The sequence below is a fragment of the Mesoplodon mirus genome (genome assembly GCF_964341445.2).
Source record: "Mesoplodon mirus genome assembly, chromosome: 4".
Classification (NCBI taxonomy): domain Eukaryota; kingdom Metazoa; phylum Chordata; class Mammalia; order Artiodactyla; family Ziphiidae; genus Mesoplodon; species Mesoplodon mirus.
In genome coordinates this window covers 97,372,570-97,398,410 of record NC_138979.1, presented here as the reverse complement: position 1 = coordinate 97,398,410, position 25,841 = coordinate 97,372,570, and the positions used below count along the sequence as shown (strand labels likewise).

The window sequence follows — 25,841 nt, the reverse complement described above, 5'->3', positions numbered from 1 at the left end:
CATAACTTATCTTCCTGTGTAGTCAGTAAGTTCACTGCTGAGCACACAACAGGGCACATGAATAATCATCTTGTCCAACAACACAAAGCTGCTCAACAATATTTAGTGAGAATCTATTATGTGTTAGGCAGTGTGTTAGATAAATAAAAGTGACTAAGACAAGTATACCTAACACCCAGACCTAACACTTGGTTTCTAATACCATTCTCCAATAAAAGGAACCAGGGCTCCTGGGAAACATGGCTGATTCCAGGACTGGGCAAGAAATGTACAAGGTGAGTGTGGAGCATCTTGTGGCGACAGAAAGTAAAGAAAATAAGAAAGTGCCAAACAAAGAAACAAATACCCACAATGATGGGGACATGTCAGGGATACAGGAGCCAAATCAAGAGCTCCCAGTGGCCAAAGCTAGAACCATTTAAGTAACAAAATAACAAAAGTAGTATTGGATTATAATCTAAAGTATAAAATAAATGTCCATGAGTCCAGACTGATAAATAAATAATTGAATAAATAAATAAATGGTAGAAAAGAGAGAAATCTCTTGTGCTGACAAATTCCAAATAATTTATGTGGATACTCTGCCTTCAAGAAGGTGATGCATAACTCCCTATGCCTTAAGTGTGAGCTGTGCATAGTGACTTCCTTCCAAAAGAATCCCAATTAAGGGATAATCTACAAAATTCCTGACCAACAGTCCTCAAAACTGTCAAGGTCATCACAAATAGGGTAAGTCTGAGAAACTGTCATAGCCTAAGAAGATATGATAACTAAATGTAATGTGGTATCCTGGATGGGATTCTGAACATAAAAAAGGACATTCAGTTAAAAAATCAGTTAAGCTGAATAAAGAATGGACTTTAGTTACAAATATATCAATATTGGTTCATTAACTGTAATAAATGTATCAAACTAGTATAAGAGGCTAACAGCAGAGGAATCTGTATCCAGGATATATGGGAACTCTCTGTATTATCCTCGTGATTTTTCTGTAAATCTAAAACTGTTCTAAAATTAAAAGTTTATTAAAAAGTAAAATCACAATAATATTTTTACCATGCAATTACAAATAAACTGTTATATTCCCCCAAAATTGACTAAGACATAGTCTTTGCTCTCGAAAGAAGATGGACCCGTATGCAAAGCCTGTCAACATGACAGGTAAAACACTGACATCAAGGTCTGCCTGGGGAGCTTACGGAGCCCAGAACAAGGGTGTTTAGCCTCATCATCCAGGGTAAGCATGGAAGGAGACTCTCTGAATTATAGCTTGATGTTTCCCAGTTGCTAAGAGGGGCCACTAGTTTTATTTCATCCCACTGCTAAAACTACTCTTAAATTCTCTAACTCCATAAGTAAATCCCTTGTCCAAATCCTGGTGTTTCACTGGTGGACTAATACTACATTCTGTTTTTCCTGGCTTCCTAGTTCCTCTCTACTCCGTTAGGACAATGGAGCTAAGCATGTTTTCATGTTCACCATGCTTAATTCTGTTCTCCTCTGACCCAGAGATGGATCTTTACTCTCTGTAAAATGTTAAACATCTCACTGTTAGCTTCAGATCCCCACCAGGTAGGCCTGTCTTACCTGCCCACTCTCATCACCATCAACTTCCACCCTCCAGCCCTGCTCCTTCTCTTCACCAACTCAGTGGTCTGTCAGGCACAAGCCCCCTCCTCCAACACACGCATACTAAATCTAAACTCTTCTTCCATCTTTATACTAGCTCTTCTATCTTTCCCTTTTAATGTATAATTCCATCCCCCCTCCCCCCACAGAGTGTTAATCCCTCCTCCCTGATTAATCCCACCATGTTTCAACCTACCAACACAATCCAGACACATTTCTCATAAACCTACACATGCTACATGACAATTATATACTTTAAATAATTTTATGTCTAGAGTCTCATCTGTGAAACCTGCCCCCAGCCCCTCTGATCCCAGTCTAATAGTTTTTCAAGCAGAGAAACCATGCTTGTTATGCCTAGAATATCTTGGAGTCCATTTAGAAGCACACAAGATAACACTGACTAAATGCCTTAGTAAGTACAAAGCACAATTAACAAAGATGAACTTTGGTGTCATAAATAGGCCATCTGTAAATGCCACCAACATGGAGAACTAATAGTGAGAACTATTTGTTATAAATGAACCTATTTAAGGGAAGAATATTTCATGCTTATTTGAAAGGTTATAGACAGTTCAACAGTAATGCATAATGGTTTCATGTCTTGATTATTTTGCTGATATTCTGATCATTAATTTATTTTAATCAGTGAAGTTATCAATGTTTATAACTCAGGGATCAATATATTTCCTTCGAGAAAATACAAAACCAATGTAGAGAAAACACTCATATATAAATATCTGATTCTACTTATTTATTTAGCAAAAGAAAATCAAAAATCCTGAAGGCAACTCAACTCAACAAAAGTTTTAAGTGTATTTTCTTAGGGCAGGTTGTTGTGACTGATCAAAGTCATCGATGGAGCCAGAATGTGATGTGTGGCCAATTCCAAAAGACAACCATCACAAAGCTCACCAGGCAGCCTTGAGAGGCTCCTCCAGATGTGCTGCTTGAACGGAGGCTTTTCCCACAGTGATCAGGGTAACTCAGCACCGGACAGCACAGAGAGGGTGTGGCCCCCACAGTTTCATTTGCTGTATACCCTAAGTTGTGTTTTTGTAGGAATTTTGTGTTGATCAGAAGCAACAGCTCAAGAACTTAAGAGCCAAAGAATTTAGGTCACCATATCGAGGACACACGCACGCACGCACACACACACACACACACACACACACACACACACACACACACACACACACACACACCCTCAGCCTTTCTTAGCTAAGGAAACAGAGAGCTGCCAAGGCAGTTCCCCAAATTCAGAAGGTCATTTTGGAGTGGCGGCCAACTTAAATCCTGTTGGAATCTTTTATAGGTGACTGGAACATGTGCATATGTGTGCTTTTCTTTGAAATAAAAAAGGAAGAATTTAAAGCCACAGGGTGCCCTGGAACAGGAAACTAGAGATTGAGCCATGAAGACCAGAAGTGCATGGATGTGTGCAGCAAGTCCTAATCCCACTGATACATGGGGCACTTTCCGCCTCTGGTACTGTGGATTGCACCATACTGAGAACACAAAAGTCTGCACAGACTACTAAATCACCTGTGCAGCCTCGTAAGCTTCTAAAGGCAATGGTTTGACTAACTCGCTGTCGTAGTAAACTTGCACTAGACCTACTTCTCTCTAAAGCAAGGGATCTTTGTCTGGCCCGCTGGCATCACACCCCTAGTTGGGTGTACAAAAGGGACTCCCATCTAAACATGGGGAGAGGTGTATTTGTTTATGAAGTTGAAACTTTACTATTTGAGTCTATAAGGATGAGGAGGGATTTCCTCAAAACAGACAAAAAAAAAAAGTGTGTCTCAAAATTGCATCTCTCCAGTCTCTACGAGGATTTAACCAGTGGTGTCACATAAACACATGATGCCTCTAAAGAACTGCTTCCCAGAACTCTGCAATCCCTTGGATTTACCTAGGAGTTCAAGACTAGCATGGTATTGTCTTAGACTGGGATATTTGCTCCATTTACTCAAGTCAAAGCTATACTGTACTTTTGTAAAGGGTGGGCAAAATTCTAGAGATGATTGAAATACAAACAAGTAAAGTAAGCAGGTGATCCAGAACAGGCAGGCCCAGGATGGTGTCTATGGAATTCACTGCTCCCAAGCTCCAACTGGTCCCTTTCCACCTCTTTACCACCCACAGAAGAAACAGGGGATTGAAACTATGACTCTCACCACTTCCCAGAAGTTCTCAGACCAAGAGCTCTGTCCAGGGAGATAATATCTTCTGAATGTACTGGCAGCCCCAGGAAAAGACAGGAAAACCGGCCAATGGGGTCAGGCTTAGGCAAAAGAATGGCATCCTTCAGGAGTCAGGAGTGCAGGGTGATTCAACACTCCAGTTCCAAGTACTGGCAGCTCCCAACTGACAAACAGGTAGGGCTCCAAAATGTCACTTCTATATTGGTATTTAGAACTTGGAATGGCTTTTCCAATAGAAACAATGTTAATAGATGGTGGTTTGGTCCCCAGTCTAGCCAAATAGCAGCCTCTCAGCTACATTATCAGCTAAATAGGCTATTGTAGACTGGTCTGGGAACCTGACCACAGACTTAAAATGCTGTTTTTATGGGAAAACACATTCCACGGCAGGCAACCAGAGGAAAAATTGGCCACTCAAACCCATGGTCCCTGCAGCTACAGCAAGCTGCCTGGTGAGCTGTGAGAACCAACCACCTTCAACTCAGGCCACTCCACACAGTCCCGAGAGGGCAGCCAGAATGGAAGCCTTCCCAGCCCCAGGCCCAGTGCCATCCCCCACCCCCAGCAGGAGCCCATTAGGGCCAATATGGGATAGCCCTAAGTCCATAAATCAGGAACTTAAAAAATGGGGAGTAATTGGATATTCTAATCCTCAAAGTACCTGAATTATTTTACAAACCAGAAGATCCTACCTCACCAGCAACTATGATATAAAATCAGGACCCAGGACTAGTTCACAGACCAAAAGGTTCAATGAGCCATTTCCAAAAAGAGTGGCTTCCAAATGAAGCAAGGGAGCAGGTCAGTTTTGAACTGTATTTAGTGGCTTCACTCTTGTATTCAAGTTATTTGAGCGTTTCAGATCCCCTGGAACTGAGTAATTACCCCCTCTCTCTTTTAGAATGTGAGCTCTTTAAAGACAGAAAGTTCAGATTTATCTTTACAAGCCCAGCACCTCACACAATACCTGCATTTTAAATGGTAAATGAAGGTTTAGGATTTCAAATGTACTTCCAATTAAGACAACGTAAGTTAGAGAGAATTCTGTCAGAGTGGTGAGGATTTCATTTAACGAAAAGATAAATATGTTTATAAGAAATTAAATAATAAAATAAAGGGATGAAAAAGATAATTTCTAATAAGAAATCAATGTCATTTCATCCACGTTTTTAAGTTTAAAAAATTAAAATGAAAATTCAAATACATAACAAAAGACACACATAAATGGAATTCATGGGGTATGACAGTAAAATTTTTCCATGTTTCTGATGGATCATTTAGAAATATTTTACAGCTTCAAAAGCTTTGGAGATCTTGTATCTCAAAATCTTATTTCACAAGTGTCAACAGGCAATGGGTCTTTTAAAACCATTTCTCTAGGAAACCTTATCATCAGAACAGAGGCAACATTGTTGCTAAGGAACAACAAAAAAAAGGGAAATAACTCATTGATAGAGTTTAAGTTTCTGAAAAGGCAGAGGAAGCTAGTTAATGGCATGCGGTAGTTGAGATTATTTCATAGAAATTAACAATTCACAATATTAGGAATTAAGAACTTGATGAAGTTTTTTTTTTTAAGCTTTGCAATTGAGGTAAGGTTGTAAGCATTTATTTCTAAACTTTTGGATATTGGAACAGTTTTAATAAAAACAGTCTAATTTAAATTTGAGGGAATCTGACTGGATCAGGAATTTATCTAGTCCATACGAAATCACCATGTAGAATAAAAATAATAATTAGCAATGTTTAGAGAGCTTTATAATTTACAAAATGATTGTGTGACTCTTCCCCAAAATCCTATCAAGAATATGCATTGCTGTGCTCATTTTCAGATGAGGAACCTGAAAGTCAGGGAAGTGAAGTAATTATTCAAAGGCTACACAATGGAAACATGTCATAAATCACTAATTAAAAACCAAAAGAATTTATTAATAAAACATTCCAAGGCTAGTACTAAAGATTTTTAGATTAGAGATTGGAAAAGATGTTTCCATAAATACCCCAAAGAGAATGTGTTCCTTTATATAAACTCATTTGTGCATAATTTTTTGTGCTCTGGTTTTCTTTTCTTAGGTCTGCAAAAACAAAATTTTTAAGCAGATCTCACAAAGTATATTGGAAAAGGAAAGCAATGGTAAAAGGAATACATTTTTAGGAACATTCACTCCTACAGATTGGTACTTCTGCTTCTGAAAGTTTCTACATGGTGAATATCCTGCCCTGTTCCCTCTGGTAAAAAATATCTCTCAGCTCTTAACATGTTCAGTGTTTGGGGGAGTGATAGATGGGGAGCAATGTAGAGATTCAGAATGTGGATAATTCAACACCTACTCATAGCTGCTACTGGAATGTGTTCTGTGTACACACTTGAACACAGGTACATCTTGTCTTTTGAAAAGTAGCTTCAAGCAAAACCATCAGGTCATGCAGGCACTATCTGACCTGGCTTAGGAAGACAATAAGCTGCACAAGGCCAGGGTGACCCAGATAATGTTCTAAAAAACTCTCCAGATTCACGTCTCTATGACTTAATTCAGAGGCTGCTGGCACGCTGTCCATTACATGGAGAAAGTGGCAACTCTCATCCCAAACACCAGCACAGCTCTTCCCTGAAATCCAATCTAAAAGATATCCCTCTCAGCCTGAGTGATGCCAGCAGTGTCTTCTCAATACCTTTTGGGCTCTGGAGAAGGTGTGACAGTATTGGTGTCTCATCATCAAGCAGAGTGGGTGCTAAATACTAGCCAACACTTGCACACAGTGACAACCTCTGAGAAGGAGCTGCTGCTGGCACATCCACCCCATTCTACCTCCTAACATACCTAAAAGGTTTCCAGATCTTCTCTATAGCAGCTCCCAAAGACAAAGCTTCTGTTTTAAAATCAGTTTCCCAGGGAGTTTGACACCAGGTAGCAGAAATATGTCAGGCCCCAAAGAATGGCATACATCTTTCACTGACATGAAACACACAGGAAGTGCAGCTTTTATGCTAGTGCGAGCACGTGCATGTGTGCATACACACACACACACACTATTCCCCACAAACACTCAGAGTGAAGCTACTGGAGCAGCTCTAATCCCTTTATACCTTTCCCAAGGGGATCTGGATATTCCAGTGTTTTTCAGAATCTTTCATTTGAATCACTAAAGCTTATTAGTATTAGTTCCTATCTCTTTTTGATTGTTTTTTTTCCAGTTTTACTGAGATATAATTGACATACAGCACTGCATAAGCTTAAAGTATATAGTATAATTATCTGACTTACATATATTATAAAATGATTACCACAATAAGTATAGTTAAAAGCTCCTATTTCTTAAATAAAAAGAGCGTTCGTGAGAAAGCAATGCTGAAAAGAGGGTACAAACATTCCCTTCTGAATGTTAAAATATCTGCAAACATCTTCGTTCCACTCATTGTCCAAAATCTCACCAACTTTTTATAACCCCTTGCCTGGAACTCCTACTCAATGCATTGAGTGTCTCCGCCTTGACTCGCACAAAAGATCATGGGCTGACAGGAGAGGAATGAAGCCTTGCAGAATTATATCCTTCCTTGTCTGCCCTCTCAAGTGCCTGGCTCCTTCTGTGTAAATTTTCCACAGTGTTACACCTCATAATTGCTATGCCTAGCATTAGATACTGAACAATCCTTCCACAACTGTCAAAGTCATGGGTCAGTTTAGACAAGTGCAGAAAAAGCATGTCTGGCAGCATTGCAGACATTGCTGGCTGTGAGGCATCAAGCATAAGTTTAAAACTAGATGTAAAACTTTCCAGTACTAATAAACCAATAAGAAATGACAGAATTCAAATATTCCCATTCTGCTACCCTAATAAATTAATGTACCTCGACAATGATCATCAATGGCTGCTAACATCACAAAAAGAGAGACTAGCAGACATGATATGCCTCTGAATGGAAGTACAAACACCACTTATAAAGTCTTCTTGCCAAAAAGTTGATTCTGAGTTTGAATCAAGCTTCTAGCTCTAGTTAGCAAGTCACAGAAAATACAGGGAACAGAGGAACACAATAAGCACCACCACCACTGGGAAGCAGTTATCAACAGACTGTAAGAAACCCTGCAGCTGTGTACTCCAAGTGTGGTCCAAGGACTGGCCAGTGCTGGTCCACACACTATATATTACTGATCTATAATGAGATAAGGAGCTTAAGCTTGAATGTAAGTCACCTCACTGCTTCCTTCATCTAGAAAGTGTTGCTATGAAAAAATATCAGCTCAGCTAAATAGTGTGCTTACTGACATACTGCATTTATATTCTGGCACATGCTTCTCATCTCATCACAGACTGAAAACAAGCATCTAATGGACTGGCATTTTAAGTAACACTGCTCTACAGGTCATGAACCAATTTCTTTTTATTTTTTCCCCAGCTTTATTAGATATAATTGACACATAATATTGTATAAGTTTAAAGTGTACAACATGACAATTTGATACATTTATATATTGCAAAATGATTACCACCAAAGCATTAGCTAACACCTGCACTTGGTTACATAATTACGTGTGTGTGTGTGTGTGTGTGTGTGTGTGTGTGTGGTGAGAACATTTAAGATCTCCTCTTTTAGCAACTTGCAAGTATTTAATACAATATTGCTAGCTATACTCAACATGCTGCACCTTAGGTGCTCAAAGCTTTTCATCTTATAACTAGAAGTTTGTAACCCTCTGACCAATCTCTCCCCATTTCCCCCACCCTCCAGCCCCTGGAAACCACCACCCTACTCTACTCTTTGTTTCTAAGTTCAGCATTTTTACATTCCGCATAGAAGTGATATACAGCATGAACCAATTTCTTCAATAAATAAATTACAAGGAAAAAAATGACAGAGGGACAATCTATACATTTTAAAATATTTAAGAGATTTATCAACCAATTACAAAATATGGACTTAATTTGGATCCTGATTTGAATGAACTATAAAAAAAATAAAATTTATAACCTAATCAGGGAAATTTGATACTAATCAAATGTATATATTAGAAAATATCAAAATAATATTATCAAATACTCACTAGATATTTGATATTTTTTAAAGTAATGCTAATTTTAAATGTGATAGTATTGTGTTTCTTTTTTTTTTTTTTTTTTTGTGGTACGCGGGCCTCTCACTGTTGTGGCCTCTCCCGTTGCGGAGCACAGGCTCCGGACACACAGGGTCAGCGGCCATGGCTCACGGGCCCAGCCGCTCCGCGGCATGTGGGATCTTCCCAGACCGGGGCACGAACCCGTGTCCCCTGTATCGGCAGGTGGACTCTCAACCACTGCATCACCAGGGAAGCCCTGTTTCTTTTTTTTTTGAATTTTATTTTATTTATTTTTTATACAGCTGGTTCTTATTAGTTATCATTGTGTTTGTTTCTTAAAGAGTCCTTGCCATTTATAGATGCATAATGAAATATTCGCTAATTAAATTATTTTTCAGGGATTTACTTTAAAATAATCTGTGGCAGGGAAGAGAAGTAGATAAAATAAGATTGACCATTCATTGATAACTGCTGAAGTTGGAGCTTCATTGTAGTACTCCCTCTAGTTTTGTATATCTTTGAAATTTTCCATATTAAAAAGTTAGAAAACAACAACTTTGCAGCAGCATCTGGCCTAGTTCATCCTATAGCCATACACTCCTACATATCATGACACCACACTTCTGCTTTTTTTTTCATTCATATAACAACCATTTCTATCTGCTATGCAACTCAACATTCTTGAGCAGGATGGGGATCCCCATTTAGATATAATAACAGTCCAATCCCACTATGTTTACCATCTTAAGCAAGTGGCAAGAACTAACCAAAATGCTTCTGTGAGTCTCACATATGCAGCTACTCAAATAAGGTTAATGTTCATTAGACAAGGTATCCAAGAACAAATGAATTAATCACCCTTGTGCAAATAATTAAGCATATCAGCCCAGGGAATGGGTTCCCTTGGGCATTGAACTACTTTCTGACATGACTCATTTTCATAAGGACACCATATCTTTCTTTATGACAAACATAAATCTATCAGTTAATAAAAGAGTTTGAGGGGAAAGGTACTGATTTGTATCCGGTCCATAAAAGGGCTGACATGTTCACAAATGCAAGAATTCTTATAGTCATGGGAAATAGGAAACAAAAGGAGGAAATAATTTAGCAAGGAAGCCTGTTATGTTTTCTGATTCTTCGATATGTGACAATGTGTCAACTTATTTTCAAGGAGGGGCCCAAATGCATATGAGCAGTTGGGTCAATCCAAGGTCAAATTAGACATGTTGTCTAGAATTCTGCCAAATGTTCAACAATATAATAAGTCAGAATTGCTGACAAAAAAAAGAAAAGAAGAAGAAGTAGGAAAACCTGGCGTGCATATTCTTGTAAAATTCTTAAAAGGTTTTCAAAAGTTTAAAAAGAAACGTTTGTTTTGTTATTTGAGGTTTATTTATTTCCTGGGAAGTTGGCAGAGTAGAGAAAGTACCTTGTATTTGTTTGTTTGTTTGTATCTATATTTTTGCTTTTTTATAAACTTCGATGGTATTGGTGGTTGTGTGATTTACCCCAAGGGAATGAGAGATATTAGGTAATTTGAACATTTTTAATGACAAGCAGAAAAATAACTATTATCTGTTTAAACTACTCCTTATTTAAAGCAGTCTTATTTTTATAGGCTGTGAATAAATATGAAGCAACTGCAACTTCTTAGAGTTTATTGCCAATCAGTTAAACAGAGGTTGGTGTATAAGGGTGCAGGGTATAGGAATTCTATCAAAGCTTTGTCTAAATTAAGATAATGTATGTTTTGGTCCACTTTCCCAGATGTTCAATAGTTTAAGATCTCTTCAAAGCCAACTCTCATTAAAATCAAAATGGGAATCATTAAAAGAAAATGAAAAAACTAAAAAGATTTTCAATTTCTCAAAAGAAATAGGGCACAGAAGAAAAACAACAAATAAGAATCCCTTTGTACTGACTGAGCATTACGTTGCTACAAGGCATGAAGCCAAAGGAAGGGAATGCTCAGTTGGAAAGTGAAGGCCATGGCTCTTCTCAGGGGCGGCTAATCTGAGTCAGCCTGGCCCCAAATCACACAAGCAAGGCCTGTCCACAAGGCGCCTAGAGAGAACAGCAACGACGGAGCGAGATGGAGTACTGGGTCTGTGGAAAAGGGAGCTTTCTTGGTCCAGAGGCAGATGTGTTGTGTTTCCCACTCAGCATCCTTCCTCTTTTTTGCTACCTGAATTCCTCTTTCCTAAGAGTAACCCATTCCACATCCCTCAGTCCTGGACAGCCCAAGTGTCCAATTTCTTTGGTCACAGTGGTGGGCACGTGACAGGAGCAGTGCCAGAGTTCTCAGTGAGATCTGATGTGTGAACGCTGGGAAAGAGTTTCTCTCTTTACCTCTGAGATCATAAGCTGAAAGGTAGTATGACTTGGAATTACCAGTGGTCATCTTGTCTACCCAATCATAACCAAATCTTTACTCTGATAAGGCAATTAAAGTATATTTCCAAAATGGCCAACCATGTGACCACAAAACAATCCCAACTCTCAGGGCATCTCTTTGCAATACTGCCAAAGAAAGTGGTTTTCAGGCCAGTGCTTCCATTTCCTAAAATCTAAATTCCTTTCACAAAGGTTCTTGAAAAAAAAGTGTTCATCTGGAAGGAGACAAGACCGTTTGCCAGATCTGCCAGTAAAAAAATGCAAACTTCTTTGAGCACATTGGTGGGGCAGTGGAGGCGCAATATTAATAAGGAATAATTTGGGGGAAGGGGAAATTGAAAAAATAAAAACCTTATCCATATGTCGCCTTTAGGTATGTATAACCAGATCTCCACAGACAAAGTAAGTTTCCATTAAGTTTATAATTTAAAATTTTTTGAAGTTCAAGTTTGCTTCCTATATTTCTGAAAGTAATTAGCTCCAAGATGAGAAAGTGGAGACTGTGGTATCCAGATATTAATGATCATCTAACTTAGGTAAATGCATCAGGCCCTGTACTAGGAACTTGAAATGTATTATCTCATTAAATCTTGGGACAACTCAGAAAGGTGAGTATTATAATCTCATTTTACAAGTGAGGAAACTGAGGCTCAGATAGGTCAAGGCACTTGTCTGAGATTCCTTCCTAGTAGGTGGTGGAGCCAGGATTTGACCCCAGGCATGTCTGTATCCACACTTCCAAGCCTCCCTGAAAACACAGCCAATGGTTATTAGTGTTCACTGAAAATGACTCCTTGGTCCTTTCAAATATAATCCCACAAGCAATACCACTCTACCCAGCTACCCACAACCAGGCTCAAATAGGAAACAGTGTGAGGTAATTATAACATATACCCCAGCCACTAGCTCTGGGTTTTTATGACTGAACTGCCAAATCACTCCTAGCCAACTCTTCAGGAAATGTGCAGACACTTTCTCAGATTCCAGCTAAAACATCAACTATGTGGCCCTGGGGGATACAGAGCTCACAGGGTGGTAATGGGATATAAAATTTGCAAACTTGAGGTCAGTGGCCTAAACTCTGGGGTGTGAAGCAGCAGCAGTCCATGAAAGACTAAAAACTAGGTGCCGACTTGAAGGCTGTATATCAAATCCTTCCCTGAAAGGCACTTGTTCACATCAGCTCAGACATTAACCCCATCAGTAAAGGGAGAGAAAGAGAGTCCACATGTAGTTCTGCCTAGAATCACTGGAAGAAGATAATAATATCAACAGACTTGAGACAGGGTGTTCATTCTGAGAATTCAGCATTAGGTCCAATTCAAACATAGCTGATGCTCAATAAATAGTTTTCACTTGGAGTAGGCAAGTGTTCTGTAAAATTGGTAGATGATACAGAAGACAAGAATTTAAGATTTTTTTTCTTCACTGGCATGCTTCTTGCTTGGAATCTAAATTTATAAATTAGTAGTGTAGATAGCTGAGTCAGCAAGTTATAAGATAAGAGTCTGAGCTTACAGACCTAGAACTGCCATGGTTCATCCTAGGACATCTGATGCTTTAATTGCTAATTATTAGTGTGAGTGTGGGGATGGAGGGAGTTACCCATAAGACTCCCAGAGAAGACTCCCACTTCTCTTTCTCCCACCCCCTCCCTACCTCCCCTCCCTAGCAATCACCTCCCTTAAAAAGCCCCATCCCACTCAACCCCACCTAATCTGGAGGCTTCCACTGACAGCAAGGTAGAACTGTGGAGCTAAAACTCCAGTGCGCAGCCTGCCATCAGGGTTGCCCACTGAGAGACTGATCGCACCGCCTAAGGCCCGATGAACAAGAACAAGAAAAATGTTCATGCCCACATGATGTAGGAAGTTTGCTTATTTTCAGCACAGCTGAGGACTTGCAGATATCAGTCACCCTTTCTAGGATAAAAAGACAAATAGGAGGCATAATCTCCTACCCAAGAACACACTTCTACTTAAATCCGCCTTTGCCACCGTGTGGCTCAGCTTCCACACCTATGAAGTTGAGAAGAAAATAAGAACCCTGAGCACTTCCTAACAAACTTTCTCTGGGCCTCAGTTTCAGCATCTATAAATTTCTAAAATCTTTGCCAGTATAACCATTTTGTAATATTTTTCTAAAGATGGATGGCCTGACTATGGAGGAAGATTGGAGTCATGAAAAAACAACATCTACAAATAAGAAGAGTCTTTAAAAGTTACTCATCAAAGGCACCAACCTATTAGGGTCTGATTACACGATCTCATAAATTGGCACCAAATGGGCAGGGGAAATGTTAGGCAAAAAACCATTATCCACGAGGAGAGGGGATGCACCCAACAACATGGCACCTTATACACAGGTTCATAATAAATGATGGATTAACCTGCTTTTCCATTATATTCCTCTAAATGTTTTTACAGGAATCTTTTCTGACATCCAAGCATCTTTCTTTCATGTCCTGCCTCTCCTCCATAAGCCCTTGGTCTCCTGAAGAGCCTGGTACCAATGTGGCCAGGAATGAGGTGGTTGTCATCAGTATCTGTCAGACACCAGCATCTTCTCTGTCCAGCCCAGGTCCACTGGCTGATGGGACTCCACTCTAGAACTTTCTCCAAACTCTCTCCTCCTGCCTCCCTCAATCTTTCTCCTTCCCTCCCCTAACAAAAAACCTTACCTCTGGTTTTCTTTTTGAACACCCCAAGACCCCCAAGCAAAAATGAACATTTTATTTAGAATTTCTTTTTCTTAACATTTAACCCTTATTTGATATTCTTATTATCCCTATTTTATTTGTAGCTCAGCTTAAGAAGTTAAAGAAGAAGAAGAAAAAGATGAGATGACGATGATGAAAAAGAAAAACAAAAAGGAGGAGAAAATGGCAACGAGAAAGAAGAAGAAAAAGAGGAAGAGGACGAAGGAAAAGGAGAAGAAACAGAAAAACAAAACAAAATAAAACAAAAGCCTGTCTCTGGAATACATCTCTCTATTAACAGAGATTTTACTACACTTCAGTTCAAAACCACGAACTTAACAGCAGACATAATGCGTCCATAGAGCCGACATAAATCTTGCCTCCCAACACCAACATCATAGAATGGTTGTACTATATTTGGACTTAGATGTGTTTGGATACTTATATTTGAATGTAAGTATGACTGATGGTCTAGGAATTCACAACCCTTCAAAACACTGAACCAAATCACTTGTCTAACGGCACAGTTCCCCCGCTCTGAGCCTGCTTGCCGTCTGGAATACATCTTTGGCTGGGAATGGTGGAGATAGCGAATTTTCCTCTCTCCCTTCCGCTCTGAGGAGGCTGAATAAATAGACTCAATGATAACTTCAACAACAAAAAAAGCCACTTGAGAAAGTGGTAAGTCACAAGAACTTAAAACTAGGATTTGATATAATAGAGCTTTGGGTCTACAATCCAAACGACTGTATTCCTAACCCAATTTTTTTCTATTAACAATGTGGCTACTCCATTTACGCAAAAAATAATCTAGTTCAGCTCACTACAATACCAATTCTATTGACAATTACACATCTATCTTTATTTACTAATTATAATCCCTGATTCCAGAAAAAAAATGTTTCTGAGGTATATTATACCAACACATATATAGAAATGGGGCTATTAATAGAAATTGAAAGTAAAATCCCATGTAGAAGGAATGTAAAACATATCAGATACCTAAATTAATAAAATTAGGTGCATTAAATTTGTCCCTGAGTTTCTTAGAAGCTAAGGGAAATGGGCGGAAAGTTAGGAGTTTTATAATTCTTTCATTTGGAAAAACAAAATTTGCCAGATTTTTTAGGAACTATGATTTTATTCCTGGGGTTTGTGGGTTCTTTAAATGCAAACTAAGAACAATGCCCTTAACATTTATCTAAAAGATCACAGAGATACATTATTCATGTAGCGTTTTGCATTCTGAGGTTGCAGTAAGCAAAATACAATGAAGCATCTTCAGTGGGAAACTAAGTCAATCAGGCTCGATCAAGTTAGAATTGAAACATCTGATTATCCTTCTCAAACACCCGCTGCCTCACTGTGGTAGCTAATCTCCAAAGAGGCTGCCCCCAATTCCTCCCCTCCCTGCAGACATAGGCGTCTCCTCACCTGCATCAAGAGGCACAGCTCATTAGTCCATGCCCTTGAATCTGAGCAAGGTCTGTGACTTACATGGAATTTCGGACCAGGCTGTCTGAAGAAAGTCTGGTAGCTTCCACTTTTGTTTTCTTGGTATCCTGAGCTGCCTTGTAAAAAGTCTGGCTATGCTGCTGGATGGTCCATATGGAAAGGGAGACAATCTGAGACTATATGCAGGAGAACCAAGAAACCCAGCCAACCCTGGTAACATATGAACCCACTTAAGCCCTTCCAGCCAGCTTTTAGCCATTCAACTCAGTCTGTGGACAACATATGGGGTTAAAACACGTGACCAGAGATGAAGAGGCTATTGTTCAAGATCCAGCCCCAACAGACACTTACCCTGAACAAGGCCTGGTAGCTGCACCTGGGGCTCAGTTTCCCCATTTGCAAAAACACACTCAGTGGCCCCATCCCCAGGGGCAGGCCTAGGCAGGAGATCACATAGGAGATAGCTTTAAAACCTGTAAGGCCCCCAGCAGAGCCAGACGAGTGGCTCTTTGCTTCCTTTAGTCCCTTCCTCTGTCCATCCATTTGGATCAACCACACCAAAGTAAACAGGGCTGCAGGTGCCAGTCCATGATCACAGAACCAGAAACACACGTGGAGAAGTCATCTTACTCATTCTAGACCCAACAGACATTGTGGGAAGCAGAGACAAGATTCCCCACTGTGTCCTGTCCAAATTCCTGCCCTCCAGAATCATAAGAAATAATAAAATTATTGCTGCTTTAAGCCACTAAATTTGGGGTAATTTGTTACATAGCAATAAGATAACCAAAACACTCACAAACAAAAATAGCTTGTTTCCTTGTGGTAGAGGGACTAGGAATGACTTTGTCTCTCTTTAGTTTCTCATTAATGATGCTATAGTGTTTTTACATATAATAAGTTTCAATGTAGATGGACGTGGGAGCACCCTAGGTGCCTCCTCGCCTTTGCCTCTCACAACCAAGTAAGTGGTCAAGTACTGCTCATGCTGCCACTAGAACCTCCTCTTCACCCCCTCCACTGCTGCTGCTCTGGCCATCACCCACTCTCACCATGACTCGACTCCTATATTAGCCTCCCAGATCTCCCTGCCTCTCGTCTCCCTACTCACTAAACCATATACCTTTGACACTTTGGCCAGAGTGGCAGAGATCGGATCATGTTCCCATCTTAGAATCCTTTACTAGCTCACCATCCTCAGCTTTCACAACAATCAGATAGTAGCATCATGTGCCCTTTAGTCCCTCTCCCACCCCAACCTATGGACAGACACACACGGTTGCATGCTGCACACCTTCAGGGGGCACTACTTGCATAGGCTACACTATGAACCGTGCCCCCCGAAGCCATGCAGTGCAAGCCCTGCCCATCATACTCAATGTCCCTCAATCCCAAAGACCTTATATCCTTTTTGTTTCATGCCTTTTTCACTCAAATTTTTCCTTATTTCTCTCCTATACTTCCTCCAAGCTCTAATATATATATAATTTACCTTACCCAATCAATCAAATTGGTCAGACATTCAAAAATTGTCTACTGAATTCTTACCATGTGCCCAGTTCCTAGGTAAACCTAGTGATAAAACAAACAAAAACTGAGCCTTCAAGAAGTTCTCAGTACTACTAAATAGTCATTTACTTATCACATAGACCAGAGATTAGCAAACCTTTTCTGTAAAGGGCCAAGCAGCAAACAATTCAGTTTTGCAGTGCCCTACTGTCTGTCACAACTACTCTCACTCTGCCACTATGTGTGAAAGCAGACATAGATAAAGCGTAAACAAATGGGCATGGCTTTGTTTCAATACAATTTTATTTACAAAACAGGCAGTCTGGTCCACGGTTTGCTGACCCCTGACAGACTTTCACTGTGAAGTCTTTTCTGAAAAATCCCATTCCCACAATGATGCGTCCCTAGTCATAGGACTGCATCTGCCTTCAATAAACATTGAGTTTTTCTCCACAGCAATGGTAGAAGATTCTGGTGAAATGAAGGTATCAGGAATGTGGAAGAAAGAAAGTTACCACATATAGGATTTATTGTAATTGAGAATCATTAAAATATATTGGTTAAGAGCACTCACTAGGAAGCCAGATTCCCCAACTCTATCTCTTACTAGTTTATGTCCCTGGAGGAATAACTAAAATTACTGAAAAACTGCATCCCTTAGTTTCCTCATCTGTTAAATGGGCAAGTAGGTAGAATCTTCCTCATAAAGAAGCTGTGTATTAAATGAATAATATATGTACAGTGCAATACTGAGTGATATACCAGAGCTTGCTATTCTTTCCCATAGGATACAACCAAGGCGAAAAATGACACAGAAAGAATTAAATAGCTCATCATATTGATGAGAACTTAAGACACATACCAGTTTCCCCTGGAAAGAGAAACATCTCTTGCAACTCTATTCTGAAAGAAGTTCCTCACGTGGAACATGAGAGCAAGAGATTCTGAATGACATAATGAGGAACGTCTCCAGCTCAGAACCATGGGCAATGCAGACGGAGGGTGCCTGTGATGGTTACCTACCACACTCAATAAAAGTTCAAGATATAATACAAAAATACGCGTGCTACCCAAAGACCCCACAGCTCAGACATTCTGTAAGTCCTTCTGTGTTTTATTAGTGTCTTTGCAGAAATATCAAAGTTTCTTGTTTGACAAAATATTATATTACTACATTATTAACTATACCTGGGATTTGTGAACTAGCATGAAGGAATATTAGGAATTTTAAGTGGAATTTTACCAAAGTCTTAGTACTGCATTTTTGTCCAGAGGAATGAAAACCAAAACCATAACTAAAATTAATGGAGAAAGAAAATGTAATATTAAGAATTTGTCTTTAAAACTTAACCTTTGCGTACCTCAGCTCTCACAGCTGTAAAGGGAAGGTAATAAAAAGACTCACCCTATAGAGATGTTATGAGCATAGAATGAGCTATAATATGTAAAACACTGAGACGAGTGCCTAGTACCTAAATGTCATCTAATCGTCACCTACCGCTGCTACAAATGTTATTATTATTTATTTTGTACTTACTCCTATACCCCATGCCCTTTCCTACCTTTCTGCTGCCTCCTGATTTTTTGTAATGCATCTGATTCTCCTACCAAATATTAAGCCTCTCCAGGCTGTGGGTGCTATGTCTCTGGCAATCCACAAAGCTAAATTCAAGGTAGCATTCAATCAAGGTTTCTTGAATTAATGAATTCTTTGAATCCCAGCTTCCACAAGTTAGTGTTAAAATGCTTATGACAGGATTCTTGCTTTTGATGATTTTACAATCTAATGGGAAAATCAAGCTTAACAAACTTGAAATATTAAACTCTCATATGCCTGCCATATAACTCAGGCCTGATATGTTACTGATTTCAGATTTCTTTAAAAATTTCATGGAACAAAATTCTAAGTTTCTAGAATAGGCCTATTTGTTGGGTTAGTTTCTAGACACAAAGAAATTGTTAATACAGTTTATTTCTCTTTCAAGAAAACGTTCTTTAAATCTTATTTTTACCTTGAAAATTAAGGCTAAAATTCAGAAATTTGTTAGGCTTACTGTTTGGTTTATTGCAGGAGAAAGCAAACAAATTATGTGTGAGTATCCTAATAATTTGTCCAGCATTTGGCTTGATTAGAGTCAGTAGCATAATACTATAATCTTTTAAAGTACCTGTTATACAAGAAGACGGAGGAATATTTCACTGTTTTTAAAAAAAAATTCCAAATAAGCTTGTAGGGATGTCTGTCCTGCCATTTCCATCATCCCTAACCTCATTTCACTATAACTTGATGTATCAATATGTTTAAATTAATTTGTGATACCAACTTATGCATTTTTATAAATAATCTCTATGTCTTATATGTTACAAAATAAATCCCATAAATAATATTTTGTCTCCATCTTCTTGTTTAAAATGTGGAATTGCTGAAACCTTTTATTTAAGAATATCTTTTTTTAATGCTGTCGCAATATTTTAGCTTAATCTATTTAGTAAATGAAATGACAAACCATACCACTGCAGGAGTTTTTCCCCATATTTAATTATTAGCCTATCTGACTTTGGATGAAGTCTTAAAGTCTTCTTTATAAAGTAAAATGGACTTTATGAAGTCTACAGAACTTTTTCTGTGTGCCCTGCTGAAGTTCTTTATTTTAATAACAGACGTCTGTGTAATTAATCCCTCTGAGTTTGTCATCACATAATCTATCCTGTGTATGAACTGTTCCATGTGTATTTTTCTGGTAACAAGACCCCTGGAAAAAAATAAACAAATAAACAAAAACCAAAAGGAATCATGCACAAGGGGACAAATTGTGTGAAATACAAACAGTCTCATACACTTATAAGCCAGGCAATAAGCATAGAAGTTCTCAGTCCATCTTATCAGAGATTTGGGAAAAGGAGGTTTCACTCTAAAGAATTTTCCCCTTTGATGGGAAACTGTAATATTTCCTTATTTGGGAGCTAAAGCAATAAGGCAAACATAAATAAATGGTGCATAAGTACTGCTATTCAAGTAGAGTTATGTGTTTTTATAAAATTAGATTGTCTCCCACACTTTTTGCCTAATCACAGAAGTTAAGAATTTAGCTGAGAAAAATTCTTCTGAACTAAAATTCAAACAATAAAGCTAGGATTTTATTATTTCTCATAAAGTCATTTCACACATGTTAAGCAGTGCCCAGGCAAACAAAAACTACTATACATTTATTACTTGAAAACGTTTTTGAAACTTGCAAAACTCTCATTTCAAAATACAGAGAAATGCAATTTTTTCAGAGTGACTGGGGACCACACTCATTCCATTAAAAAAAGGATTTCCTGTAAAAACAGAAATTGGCATTTTACTCTAAGAAAACACAGCGAAAGCTGGGAAGAAACTTGAGGATGCTTAAATTTCCACTGTGGAACAACTTCTGCTGCCCAGTGAGAAGGGAAAAAAAAAAAAGAACACCTGCAACAGGATGGGAGGAGAGCAAGACAGGCTAGGACTACACACCCAAAGAGGGAAAAACCACGCAGGTCCCTGTCTGGGATGCAAAGGAGCTGACAGGAAAGGGATACATATCCCAAGAAGAATACCCAGGCAAATTCTGTGGTCACGTGTCACATCAGAGGAAGAGAAGAAGGCAGTAATTTGTAGGAGAGCCCAGACCAACGCATGGAAGACACTGACGAGTTTAAAGCACCTTTTACCTAGAGGAAATATTAGTGAGGTGCTGAAAGTTGCTGCCACCAACTGGGCATCAGGCGGACTTAGGGGTTACAAATCACTTTCACTTCATAAACTGTGCATCAAAATGGTAAACAGGTTTTACTGTAGTCAGAGGGGTTAGTTCTGAAGCTGGTAATATTTTAACTCGCAAAAATAGAAGTTTTAAGCAATAACTGGAAAAATGGAACACACAACTGCTCTTCCTGATGATTTATACAGCACGGTGTGGTTAAAAGACTTATTCATGTGAGACTGTAATAGCAATAAGCAGAGAGAATACATCTCAAATGCTATTCAAATTTAAGATCAAAATTGGCATTTGTTTAAAACTTATGGGTAAACCTTTGATCCAGCAATTCTATTTTCCTTTATTAATTTATATTACATATAAATATTCACATGTACACAAACATGCAAGTAGAAGAATGTTGGTAACAGCAAAAAATTTCATATAAACTAAAGAGCCATCATTAGGGAAATGTTCCAGCCACATTATGGGATTCTATACGCCAAGAGAATGCACGAAGTAGATCCCTATGAGTTGATAGATGGATGCACTAAAGATATATAAAAGTAAGCAAGGTTTGAACAGTATGTATGGTATATTCCATGCATTAAAAAGGATACACACACATATCTATCTGTGTGTGTGTATATACATATATATTATATATATATATATATTTGGATATGTATTATACTATTTCTAGAAAAACACATAAGACAATGGTGTCTGAGAGGTATTTACAATTAAATATTTTTAATTGTATATCCTTTAAAATTTTTATTTTTTACCCCAAGTATATGTATATAATACATATATTATATACATATAACATTTTAGATAACATAAGAACTATATAATAGTTCATTATTATAGCATATTAATATATATTGTTATGCTATAAAGGTTAATTATAATTATTTGTTAAACTTTTCATATGTATGCAAAATCTCATAGATAACATGAGAATTAGGAACACTCATAATTACTGATCTATTAATACCATGTTTTGGGGAAGGCTTTATGAAGAGTTTGCAATAAGGTAACGCCCACGTTAGTGACCAAATACTATAACACAGAGAAGTGTTTCTTTATAATCTTAAAAAAATGTAAAACCCAGAAGAACTAAGTGCTGGTGTGAGTAAAAGCATGGACAGCCTGTTAAGCAACAAAGTAAGGCTTAGTTTCTGTTTTCACATTGAGTTAGGGCCTCCCGAGGAAACACGCTGGTTGGTGATAGCACATAGAGACGAGACAAATGTCTGGCTAGGCCTAATGTCTCCCTGCAGACCTTCATCCACAGAATTAAACCCCTACTTCCTCTCTCTCTCTCTCTATGGGAGCAATGCCATCAGGCTTAGCTGTTAATATAATATATATTTTTTGAAGTTAAAATGCTAGGCTAAATCAGGTCCTTTTGAGAACGGGTGAAAATCAGTTTCAGTCCATCTACTGAACTGGCCATGGGCCGTGCACACAGGGCAAGACATGTCTGCTGCCTGATCAGTATCAGGCTTAACATGATAAGCAAATTTCCTTTCCAGCACTGTTGGAATCCGTGATTTATTTTCCACAAAGGCCAAGATGGAACTAAGTTAATCATAACTATTTCCTAGGGTCAGAAAATCATGCATATTTCACCACGGCCTAAGTGCTTGGCTCTGACAATCATGTCGTCCCAGATCTAGAGCAGGACTCAAAAACTGGTCCGTTCAGTTTACTGTACTTTTTCCTTCCCATACCTGGGCCATACAAACACAAATTTCACCACATATATATAATAAAACAGCCCATAACAAAAAAGAATATGTGAAATGTCCAGCCACATATCCAAATGGACACCATCACTTGGTCACTCAGGGTCATATAATCAAACTACACAACTACTCAAAAAAGAGCAGCAATGAGAATCATAAGAACTTAATAGAAACCTCTGTGTATTTACTGTCTAGGCTCATTACAGGATCCTCCAAGGAGACAAAATGGATCATTTACAATCCATCCTGCTGCTTCTCCAGAGGCTTGAACTTAAACACTCTCAGAAAGAGATACTTCATTTTCAATTTGAACAATTTTAAGGGAAGTGTATTCCCACCCTTCTTCAATTCAGGGAACTGGCAATCCTTATAAAGTCAACCTGCCTGATTTAAATATTTTCTGCTGAAACATTTTCTGTAATAGGGGCATAAGAAGGTGGTGAAATGCTCAGTTGCATCTGAGTAACACACACGACAGGTTAAAAACACTCCTTCAAGGCCAGCCACAGCAGCATTACTGCCCTGATGAAATAAAGAGCTTCTAACAACCGCAAAACAACTTCTCAGAAACACTTGCCCTGCTCTGCTTCCAGTGTAGACATGTGAAAGGAAAATTCAGTCCCTAATTTTAATAAGCATAACTTAGAGGAGAACCAACCATTAACTATTTGTCTTCTCTGACTGTCTGTCCCTGAAATCCCTTTCTTTCCTTGCTCCCTAACAAACAGAGCATCTACAAAGATGCCCACAAGGCAAGTACTTTCCCTAAACACAACCGGAATTGGTATGAAGAGAAAGGATGGGCTGCTCCTCTTCTCAGTCGCAGCTCCTCCCCTTCTTCCTCAAAGAACCCTTCTCGCCTCCCAAAATCAGCCTCGACAATGGCCCAAGATTCCTTTTGCCATGACCTCTCCTCGGGGGCAGAAATCCTTCAAGCGTAGAGGCAAGGTGGTTTAGCCACAAACGCGGCGAGAACTGGAAAACCCTTGCATCTCTAAGGTGCCCCCAGGAGGTCTTGTCAAGGATCCTTCTACTGTCGAGAATCGACCCTGTCAGTTCCTCTGGATCTTGATACTCAGGAGAAGAGGGAGGGGACACCCACACCAAAGGAGCTGGCCCGTTCCATTACCCTTTAAGCGCGTCGTGTCCTCCACCGCCTCTTCTCTTGGCCCGGCTGGCTCTGGTTTCCTTCACGTTCCCAGCCTCCAAATTGGCATCCGCCCCATGGCTCGTGTAGGAAGCTAAGAGCACGGTAAATCCCAGGGCGACCTCCAGCAGCGCCCCTCGCCGCATGATGTCGAGCGGCCGCCGGCTCCCGCCGCCTCTCGCCGCGCCCCGGGCTCGGTCCGGGGCCGCCGCTGCGCCCTGGAGCGCGCCGCGCCGCCGGGGTCCCGCTCTCCCGCCGCCCGTCCCCCGGGCCGGGCTCCTCCCGCCTTCTCCAGGCGCTGCTCCCACTTCAGGCGGCCCCTGCCAGCTGCAACAGACAAATCGCCGAAGCGGGGGAGACATTCAGGGCTTCGGGATGCTGAAGCCTCGGGGTCCCCATTCCCGAGCCCAACCCGCGCGCCGCCTGCGCGTGGCGCAGTTACTTTGGGTAAGCGAAGACCGTTTGGTCCACAGCTGGCTGAAAAGCCCAGGCCCCCGGCGGCAGCGGCTCTAGCCAGCCCCTCGGCCTCCCGGGCGCCGCCTGAAAAAAGTGCCGCAAAGTACCCATGTCCCGAACAGTTCTAAACCCTGGGGCAAGCTCGCTGGGTTTATTTTTTACTAGCACGAATTGCGCGCAACGCGCGCTCTGACACCCCAGCTCCCCAGCCTGTCCTCTCCGCCAAGCCGCTGGGCTGGAAGCCCGCCGCGCCGTCCCCGGCCGGCTCCGGGCACTGCCACCGCCCCCCGAGCATCTGACGCCGAGCCCGGCACCGGGAGCCCCGGGCCAGGAAGCTGTCAGGCAGGGGAGGGCCAGCGCCAGCTCTGGACGTTCCGGGACAGCCCCTCACCCCAGTCCCTGTCCCTGCCCTCAGCGCGGCGCAAACGCAAAAGCCTCCGTGGCTGAAGCTCCAGCCCCGGTGGCCGCCCGACCCCTGTCGGGACCCCGGCTGCACCCACTGGAGAAGTGGCGGCTCTGGCTCCCGAGGCGGCGGCAGCTGTTCCTCGGTCCTGGCCGCGGCAGCCGCTGCCCCGCTCTGCCCGCAGCTGTCCCAGCTGTGGCCGCCTGTCCGCCTGCGGCACCCACAGTCTCTGCCGCGGCTCCCGCGGCCCCCTCCTTTCCCCACCTCTTCAAGTATCGTCTGCGCAGCGGTTTCTCGCGAGAGAAATACTTTTTTAAAAAAAGTAAAGAAAAAGAAAATGACACCCCCTCCTACATCCCCCTCATCACCACCCCACCCCTCGGCCCCATCCATCCTCCCTTTCCACTCCCCTTTGCCAGCCACCGCCTCGGCGCGGGGGCCTCCCTCGCTCGCAGGATTAGCGCAGTGGGAGGAGGCAGAGGTGATCGGGTCCTGCCCGGCCTGGGATTTCGCGTTTTGGGGTGAGGAGTTGAGGGAATGGGAAGAAGTCGAGTAGCAGTTTCACCCGCAGTGCGGCTGGGAGGTCTAGACCCGAGATTAGCCTCCCCCGCGATCTGGGAAGCCCTGCGGGCGCGGAAGGCTGTGCCACCTGTACCTAGACGCGCGCTGGAGACGGCGGCTCGGAGTCCCCAGCGGCCCCGGCGAGAGAGGAGACGCGTCCCGGTTGCCCGCGTCTCCCCGGCGCCGCCTCACTGCGTCTCTCGGGCTGGGCACAGAGCGGAGGCCGGAGGCCCGGAGGCCGGGGCAGGGCGCGGCGGGGGCGCGACGGCGGCCAGGGCTGCTGTGCAAGCGGGGGAGGGGGCTCCGCCGCTGCCACCGGCGTCGAGAGCCCACTCGAGGCGCGGTTCTGAGCCTTGGTTCAAGTCACCCAGGCTGAACCCAAGATGCTCCAAGAGTCTGAGTAGGATTCTGACCCAGAGGCCTGTGAATGTTGGAACCTGGGATTTGGGATGGAGGCAGTGAAGGGGCGGTCCTTTTCCCCAGCCCACAGCTAAGATTGGGCTTCTCCTGGACGACCCTAGACCCTAGACCCTATTTCACCTCCCCAAACTTTCATATTCTCTCTCTCTCTCTCCCTCCCTCCCTCCCTTTCTCTCTCTCTCTCCCTCTCTCTCCCTCTCTCTCTCTCTCTCTCTCCCTCTCTCTCTCTCTGTCTCTCTCTCTCTCTCCCTCTCTCTCTCTGTCTCTGTCTCTGTCTCTGTCTCTCTCTCTGTCTCTCTCTCTCTCTCTCTCACACACACACACACACACACACAAGGCTGCCTCTCCAGGACAAGCAGGGTACAGTGACTTCGAAGAATATAGTATTTATGGTATCCTTATATAGATAAGGCCCCATGTTGCCTG

The 25,841-nt window shown here is 41.3% G+C and overlaps 1 protein-coding gene across 1 annotated transcript in view; it reads right to left on the bottom strand.

Annotated features, from left to right (window-relative positions):
* Positions 1 to 24,719, bottom strand: part of FBN1 (fibrillin 1) — a 261,762-nt gene extending 237,043 nt beyond the window's left edge. Inside the window, exons 1-2 of the mRNA XM_082617138.1 lie at positions 24,532 to 24,719; positions 23,558 to 23,902 (exon numbers count right to left, since the gene is read on the bottom strand). Of these exons, the coding sequence (XP_082473264.1) occupies positions 23,558 to 23,721 (164 nt within the window). The 5' untranslated portion in view covers positions 23,722 to 23,902; positions 24,532 to 24,719. The remainder of the gene's footprint in view (positions 1 to 23,557; positions 23,903 to 24,531) is intronic.
* Between the last annotated feature and the right edge of the window lie 1,122 nt (positions 24,720 to 25,841).